General features: G+C 40.3%; 1 protein-coding gene across 1 annotated transcript in view; it reads right to left on the bottom strand.

Moving 5' to 3' along the window:
* sh2d3cb (SH2 domain containing 3Cb) overlaps positions 1-7912 on the bottom strand; it is a 31836-nt gene extending 23924 nt beyond the window's left edge. The window contains exons 1-3 of the mRNA XM_035658301.1: positions 7781-7912; positions 2976-3744; positions 1871-2011 (exon numbers count right to left, since the gene is read on the bottom strand). Coding sequence (XP_035514194.1) covers positions 1871-2011; positions 2976-3744; positions 7781-7799 — 929 coding nt within the window. The 5' untranslated portion in view covers positions 7800-7912. The remainder of the gene's footprint in view (positions 1-1870; positions 2012-2975; positions 3745-7780) is intronic.
* Between the last annotated feature and the right edge of the window lie 1433 nt (positions 7913-9345).

Below are 9345 nucleotides of genomic sequence, written 5' to 3'. Positions count from 1 at the left end.
AAAACTGTATGTGTTACTACAGGGGCAAGCCCAATCCCGCCCCTCTACACAGCATCCAGGAAATCAGCCTGCAAGAAGACATTTCACACGCCGCTCGGCGCGGGTAAGACGATTTACAGCCAACACACCTCGAAAATCTTTTGGTATCATATACATCCAAAAGCAGTCCACTACAGCCATGCAGCAAGAGAAAAGGACAATACACGTAACCCTACCATAACTTTGGTCACAAAGTGTGTTATAATCTGTATTCCTGTATCACATAAAAACACACACGATTCCTGTGGAAAACAACTATTTTAAATTCTTTCCGTAAACTACACCAAAACAGATTTACCGTACGGAGCCTAAATGACCAGCTAACTCGGCACGAATGCTAGACAGGAAAACCACGGACTATGGAGCAACGGGGACTACGCGGAAAGAGCTATCTGTTGAGATACAGCCCTAACTCAAAACAAAGCTAGGTTTAGTTATTGGGTTTCCCCCCAGTTGAAATATCTGTAGTAATATAAAAAAACATTTCCAGTGTGGTCATCGTCTGTCTATTCGGCCGAGAACGGAATGATAATATTCATGAGGTATGTTTATATTAGTTTATACCCATCACCTGAATAATACGCGAATCACTGTTTTTTCGTTACCCGTTGAATGACACCATTTTTTATATACAGAAGCCCACGGGTCGCCCTCCAATGGAGTCCGCCATGGATGACCTTGATCTGCCATGTTTCTACAGTAGCCCAGAACGGACAAACCAAACACTGGCTTTAGATATGGCCTTTTCAAGTTTTCTGCAAGATTTGCTGTCCCCGTAGTTCCTCGTACACACTTCTCAGCCCGTTCTCATCCCCAGGCCATCAAATACAGATGCTGGCAGTGTTCAGTTAGTTGCAATCTGAAACGTCACCGCTAGATGCCACTAAATCGTACACACTGGACCTTTAAATTGTACATTTGAGTATTTTATTGATTTAGGTAATAGTACTTGTACAGATAGATAAACACAGAAACAACTATGGGCTGTAAATAATAATCAAACTAAAGTTCATTTTCTAGTTAAAAACTAAGTAAGTAAAATCAACTGTTGTTGGAAGATATTGCAGTTTCTCTGAGAATTCAGTGCAGATTATCCAAAGGCAGATTGCAGTGCAGTCTCTGCATTATTTTCTTTCAAATGGACTGGACTTGTATGAATATAGCATATTTCTGGTCTACTGTCCACTCAAAATACTTTCACACAACATTCCCACACTGATGTCAGGGGGTGGCTCTGTTTCCCAGCCTGAACATCTTCTTTTTTTTCAACTTCACTGCCTCTATAGTACTGTCTGTAGATGCAGGGCAGGGGTCAAAGGTCAGGTGTAAATCTGGTCAGATTGAAGCAGGTGGGACGGACAGGATGAAGTGAACCAGGCGGCTGCATCTCTGCCAAAAGAGCCTTATCACTGTTCTGACTGAAACCAGAGCAGGAGCAAATTCCTCCTCTTATGTAACATACAGTCCGGTCCAGTTTCAGGTTCAGCCTGCACTCCCCCATACAACACACTGACAGACAGACAGACAGTCAGACTGAAGACCAGCCTGGTAACCCACTGACTTCAAAGTCAACTAGTTGTTGTAAATGTTTTACCACTCTTGAGCTTTTCATGTGTAATGGCATCAAACTAACCCAAACCATGTGTCTGTGTTCTCTTACTGCAGCGGGACGAATATGAAGAGCGCAATGTCCAACTTGTTAGTTTATGGATGACAGACGGCACTGACACAGCGCACATTGTTACAGTGACTGTCTCAGGGATGCAGCTCAGATAAAGCTCTACACAAACACTGGACTGACTCTACATTAACAAGCAGTAGGTCCTCTCACCTTCTCTCTCCCTCCCCGGAGCGGACTGACCGACGCTTAACGTCCCCAACCTCACACATCTTCTCCCGCACAGTCCGACACGAACTGCCGCTGAGTGGAAGCGGCTGACTGACTGAGCCACAGCGCGCAGGCAGGGAGCCACTGCGCATGTCCGCTGCTGCAACCTTCTTATACTATCAGAACTTTTTCTTTTCATATTTCGACTTCACCGTGGAAACATTACAACATTTGTTCTTGTACTATGACCTCTTTCGTAAGATGACACGACTTATGCTCATAACATTACGACTTTTATGAAACTATAAGATTTAACTCAAATTGTATGTAATTTTAACGATATATTATTTAATAAAATCTGTGACTAATTGCCTATTAAAAGGGTATGCATTATGGTTAGGTATAGTATTTACTTTAAGTTAAAGTAATTTTAAATTGTATTTTTTATTCCTGATTTTATCTTTATTGGTGCATGGCAGTTGTGAAAGAAGTAGTCCACTCAAATACACAAGTATTGAAATCTAAATATACTTAATGTAGTTTATCTAAAGTAAAAGTGGTTACTGGATTATAATCACTGATGGAGTAATGTTTTCATGAGGTGCATTAACATAACTAAGATGTTGTGTGTGTGTGTGTGTGTGTGTGTGTGTGTGTGTGAATTCAAATATCTGAAAGTGTCCTACTGCAGCAATCTGCCCCATTCTATCTCGTATTAAGACACTGACTTGTATCAAAGTTGAAGTTGATTTGAAGTGGAAACAGCTTGAAATAAGTTGACTCCAATGGCACATTCTTAGGAAAATAAGACATAAAACTAGACAAGTGATAGGAGATTGTTTTGCAGTGATGCTTTAAACTGTTCATTCTTATGTCCTTTGAACTGAAGTTTGTAGTGCAGGCTGAATAATCAAAGACAACAGGGCATCCAAAACACTACAGGTGGTGGATCAAAGAGCAAACTAAAGGCAAGAATCAGACAGAGACATTTCAAACGAGCAATGTTTCAAGCTCAACTGAAATAGCTGTGGGCTATGAAAAACCAAACCAGGCTATTTTTGGGACCGTTGCTGCATTATCTGAAAGTGTAGTAAATCAGCTTTCTCACCTGTCAGCGCTCTGCATTTCCTGCAAGCCGTTTACAGTCCTTTTGGTTTCCTGTTTACTTATGACACCTCGCTGTCTGTCTTTTTGTTCATCCACGTGGCTGTGAGCAGCTTCACCTATTGGGTCCATCGGCACATACACATCCTGCAATGAAGCCATTTTGGGGCCATTAGTTGCCATGTTTGAAGGCTCTGTTATAGGTCTATCAGCTTTTAATGCATCTTTGCTCCTTGAAAAAGCCTCTTGGCTCTTAATGGGGTCAACTGAAGGATCGCTGACAAAGCTTTCTGGTGCTGAGGTCAAGGGTGAAGCCCTGCTGGGTGTTGGGGTGGCGGGTAGCGGCCGGGCCAGTGGAGAAACAGGCAGAGGCCGGTCCAGACTGGTCAAACTGAGGCTGGACAGGGCACTGAGCAGAGGGGAGTCTCGGACATGTTCCCCCGCCTTCCACTGGATCTGCCCTCCACTCACCGCCTCCTTGTCCCCCTCCTCCTCCCCCTCTTTCTTCTTCTTCTTCTCTTTCTCCTTCATCCCCTTACAGCTCTTCTTCTGCTTCTGGCTGCGGGGCACAGTGCCCACGTGTGTGTACATTTCGCTGGAGTGGGCGTAGCTGGGGCTGTGGAGACAAGGCTCCATGTCATCCACCGACTGGCCTCCCACTGCTGATTTGGCACCGCCGAGGATCCCATCATGCTCTGAGACTGCCTTGATGTTGGCCTTCTCTGTTGGCCGGCGGCTGGAGAGGTTGGTGAGGCTCCCAAACCATTTGAAACCTGGAGAGTAGGAGGTTGTTAATTGGGGTTGCCAGAAACATTCCTTTGTCAACATCATTAGAGGGGACCCTTTTTTAGTCTCAGACTGTAAATGGAGACATAATAACTTGATAGATATGATTACAAAAAATATATAATTGCGGCCTGGCAGTCAGATATGGAGCCAGATCACTCTAAACTCTTCGGTTCAGAGCTGTTGGATAAATTGCCTTGAATTTGGTTCAGACATACAGATTAAACAGGGAAAAGGAAAAAATGTTCTGGAGGGAAGTAACAGGAAGAACTGGAGTTCTTGGTGAGTTTTGAGATCAGTCAGAGGCCGAATAGTCACACAAACACATTCACACACAGTCTGTTGGTCGCTAGCTTCCTGCTATATCTGCGCAGTTGGTTCACTGGATATGTGGGAGTGACTGAATACTTTTGTGATCTTCTATATATCCAGTGCCACCATCAGAGAAGTTTCAACTTCTCCAGAGCATAGTGCCAAGTGGTAGGCAGCCTGTTAAAGCAGCTCCCTCGCTGCTGTTTCTTGTTTTGATTTGTATACTTTGTATTCTTGTGAATCTCGAGCACTAAACCTGCTTGCACTACACAGCTTTTTAGTTCTGGTATAACTGGTGGAGGATATTTGATTTTTCAGGAAGTTTTTCTTTTACCAATTACCAATCGCTTACCCACACGATGAGCTACTGGTTTACTGCCGTGGGTGCCCAGTCTCACATCAAAGCCTGTAAACGACCTGCCGACTCACTAGCAGGGTGCGAACCACAGGGGGAGTTCCCCTTCATAAGATATGAGCTCCTCTCTAAAATACTGCCAGCTCCCCCTAAAAGCGATGATATAGTTTGCATACTGCCCATTGGAGGACACTATGTCCGAATCCGGTTTTGCCTCACCTAGGCAGATGGATGGGTCAGACAAACATAGGCCTCTTACCCAGTGTACTTCCATATGCTAAATGATAGAAATCACGCTACATCAACAACCAACTGTAATTGTAAATGATAAATGTCTAATTTCCTGTATTCGTCTGTTAACAGCTGCCCTACGTGTCCTGACCTTAATGTTGAGACAGTCTGATCTGAGATACTGAATGATGAAGTGCAGGAAATGGCTTACTGTTCTTTCAAAAGATGACATGTTTCATTTAGTAAAATGGGGAAATACAAAATGTGACCGCTAACCTTATTATCAGAGCTGTTTAAAGAAGGCAATGCCAAAACATTATAAAACATTTAAATCCCTCTAATCTGGCACGGTAGCCATTATGTAATCCACCTGCTCATTTTCCTGCTCAGGGTCACGGTGTCAGTCAGTGTGAGACTGTGAACATTTTAAAGACAATTAAAGAATAATGTGGGGCCTTTAAGTCACCAGCAGCTGCATTTAACATTTCATTTTCACTTTGTCCTTTGAAAAACAAAAATGTTTTCTTTGCCTTTAAAGCATCTGAGGAATGTTGTTGTACCATACTCTGCTGAAACTCTCATCGTTTCTGTTCCAAACTGCAACCCCTCGAGCTCTCAGCAGTGTTTGATTATGTTTCTGCCCCAGGGACCTATTCAACTCTGAAAACACTGAGGAATATTTATTTCCCTCAGCTAAATATAGACTAATGATTTTTAGAAAAAGAAAGAAGGGAAATGATGGAGGTACCGATGCAAAGAAACTGCATTTTTTTATTTTCATGTTGATGCCAGCAGATATGGAGTCCTGATGACTTACATTGAATCTTATTCTGAGCAATTGGCAGGCAAATGTTGAATTTATCTTGGGTGAACTGTGACCTACGAGGAGGAAACTAGAGCCAGAGAGTCCAGAAACAGAGGACGCTATCGTAGTTTATTAGCTGTGTCTCAGTTTTATTGAACCTCCCCTGTCGGACTATAAACTGCTCCACCACAGCGACATTTAAACACAGTTATAAGACAGTGTTGCAGATACTCAGGGCACTCACACTTCTATACACCAGCTCAAGTGGACTTTGGATTTAAACAAATTCAGAACCCAGTTGATTGGTATTAAAGGGACTATATATGACATTCAGAACCATGATATGTAGCACTATAGAGCACTAGACTAGAACAAAGAACAGAGAGGCTTACACACAGAGGGAGTGTGACTTCATTCTCTGCTTAGGACGCCATGACTAGGCTAGCAGTTTCCCCCCTGTTCTGGATTTACGTATCTCTGTAATGCACTCAGGGGAATGAAACTGATATCCTTTGAGAGGACATACAGCAGGATTTCCCTAAATGCTGAACTGTTTCTTTCATTGATACACGCATCCAAAGAGGGACCCATAGAGTGTCAAGACTACACTTTTTTTTGGGTAGAACAAGTTTGAACTGACCTCCACCCAGAGAGTCACATCAGCAGTTCTGATTCAGAGATATTTATGTCACTTCTTAAGGAAAGTATAAAGAGCCACAAGGAAGTAGCTCAACGTGGCTCTAAAATTAAAGCATTTCAGCAGGTTTTTAGTATTGATCACACAACTAAACTGACTAGCTGCACTTGGTTAGAAGAACAGCATAGAACAGAATCGAAGTTTCAGTTCTTCCTTTCAGGCCCAACTGGACTGAATGAACGGCCTTCATCATGGGTGAAATTCAGGTTTAAATAGTGAACAACTATTGAATCGAATGGAAGCAGAAAAAGAGAGGCACAGTGAGCTGTTGTCCTTTCAGCAGACATTCGCTGTCTTTTCTTAGCTCAACTCTGTGCTAAACACTGCACTCAGCCGGGTTGCTGTCCTTTCAAACCACACAAAGACGCATCTATGCTTCATTTACAATGGACCAAAAACTGTTTGTGAGTGGAACAGTGAACAAAGAGCCAACACACACACAAACATACACACACTCACAGTGAAACAAGTGTCAATAGATCACATTCTTTTATAGGATTACACAAATAAACTTGCATCAGCCTCTTTTCCCTGACTCATCATATAACACAATGTCTGTCTCTATAGAGTATACTAGTAACTTTACAGTTCTTCACTATGTATTTCATTTTTTTTTTTTTTTTTTACTAATTTCTCTGACAGTTATTAGGGAATTAATCAAAATATTATCAACACTGTCGACGCTGTTGGTAATATTTAGTGCACATTGCACTACAGCCAAGTGCAATATGCAAATGCAAGCAAGTCAAAGTTAAAGTATAGTAGTATTATCAGCTAAATTACCTTAAAGTATAAAAAGTAAAGGTACTTGTTTTGCAGTCCCTTTGACTAATATCATAAATTATAAAGTAGTAGTAAACAGTATTTTGAAGCTAGTTTTAACTACTTTAACTATTTAGTCCAGTGGATCCCAACCTGTCGGGCCCCTCCAAACGGTTACCAGACACATCTGAGGGGTTGTAAGATGATTCATTTAAGAGAAAAGAAGAAAAAACTGACTTGTGATGCACATATTTGTATTTATATTTTAGAATTGTTCCTATTCTTGACCACTTTATAAATATTGAACCTCTTTGGACCTCAAACATGAAACTGTTTATGAAGTTTAAAGGGGATATGTGTTTTTGGTGGAAATGCTAATGCTCTGACACCGTATGTTTTTAAGTAACTATAACTATAATGTAGTTGAGTAAAAAGTACAATATTTGTCTCTGTGATGTAGTGGAGATTTAAAGTAGCATAAATTGGAAATTCTCAAGTAAAGTAAAGTATATATCCATCTCATGACCACTATAGGTTTGGGAGATGAAACTAGCTAAATGTATATAAAGTAGTTCAAACTAGCTTCGCCTAAAGCAGCTACAGCAGTAAAATGCTGCTCTGAGATTGATGCATCACAATCTATTTATGTCAGATATAATAATATATCAGTAACAGGGGACATTTTACTGCACAACAAGTACTTTTACTTTTGATACTTTAAGTACATTTTGCTGCCACTATCTCTCTACTTTTACTTAAGTGTGTAAGACTGCTATCGCGACAACATATGTGGGGAACCCTCCCCCCCACAAAGAAGCCCAAATATTGCACAACAACATCATAAAGTAAAATATAACTTACTCAGCTTTCGTTTGTTCATGGTTGAGACGTTGAATATGGTGACTTCCTGATATATTCACACATATAAAATGGTCAGAACACTGTCTCTTCCACTTGTTGCTGAAGTGTGATAATAAGCCGCATGCTCTTTACCCAACAGATTAAATCTGCTTCCTGTCTTCTGAACACAGCGGAAGCGTTGGGGGTAAATTTCAAAGAAGTTTCATGTTATGTTGAGGCAATCAGGTGACTAGTCATTTTTTGACTTAACAGTGGAAATGTGTGTCAGTCAGAAACTACTGAGGATCTTGTGCAAAGGCCATTTTTTTATTTAGTTTTAATTTTCCACTCGAAGGCCAAAAAAGGTCACTTCTGCTAATAATTGAACTTACTTTTAGAAAAAAACACCCACATGGACTTGTCATTGTCATTTTACTTCGATCTAAATCTTCCTGCCACGTGGAAAGTATGTCTAACTAAATGTCCATGTTTGTCAAGTAGTAATTGCTACGCTGATTTAACATATTTTAATATAAAGTACTTAATCATTAATTGCTGTTTGGTACTTTTGTAGATTTCAGACTGTTTAACCATTTTGATCACATTGCTCCAGTGAAGGGAGAAATAGAGTCATTTGTTTATCACTTCTTCAAAATACAGAACAAAATATACACATTATTTTATGAATTTATTTCATGTAACCAACAACAACAACAACATATTTTAATTCTTTCCTGTCCTTTTCCATATTGCACTAGATAAAAATGTTTTTAACTCTCTCCAACCACTCTTCCAATGTGTTCTTTACCAGGTTTTTCTGGAGAGCCCAAACAAAATGTAAGGAAAATTACAATTCATAAACTAAAGAAATACATTTTTACAGAAAAGAGAGTAATAAGGAAAAGAGGACAAGCAAGCAATTTAAAGACACCACATTTCCTAAACAAATTATGCATTTAAATAATTTCACTTCCTGTTTCAGTTCTTAAAATCATTGGGTGGAGCTCAACATTGGGTTCAACTGGCTCGTTTGCAGTGAAATTTGTCTTTCATTGATTTCAGAAGATAGAGGATCTTGTCTGTGAAATTATCTGTAATCTACTATTATATTTAGCTGTGTATTGATGTCTATATTGTAGGTTTTTAATGAACAAACAGATGTTCTCTCTGAGAGTAAAGTTTTGCCTTAAACTTGCATCTGTAAAGCTGTGATCTATTTGTCAACTAAGAATTTTCTGTAAAATATAAAGGAAGCATTTAAAAATAGTAAAGATGACAAAAAGTCATTTTAGTTTTGCCTAGAAAGTCTGCTGTTGCTGCTGTCTGTCTGCTGACATGTTTCCCTGTGAGTTTTCTTGCTGTCAGAGAAAGTAAACACGTAACCACAGCAGGAGGGCATTTATCACTCTCCAGGCTCTGTGGGTAGAGGCACAGAGCTGTCAACATCTTGCAACATATCCTGCCATCGTTTCCTGGTGAACAAGAATCCCAAAAACAACCGAGCAGCTCTGTGCACTCAACTTAACCATACAGTCATATAAACTTTATTTTGCATGTAATTTCACTGAGATTTAAAGGTCTAGTGA

This window comes from Morone saxatilis, unplaced genomic scaffold, assembly GCF_004916995.1.
Source record: "Morone saxatilis isolate NCDOM2014 unplaced genomic scaffold, NCSU_SB_2.0 Contig16, whole genome shotgun sequence".
Classification (NCBI taxonomy): Eukaryota; Metazoa; Chordata; class Actinopteri; family Moronidae; genus Morone; species Morone saxatilis.
This window is presented reverse-complemented; position numbering and strand designations above follow the sequence as displayed.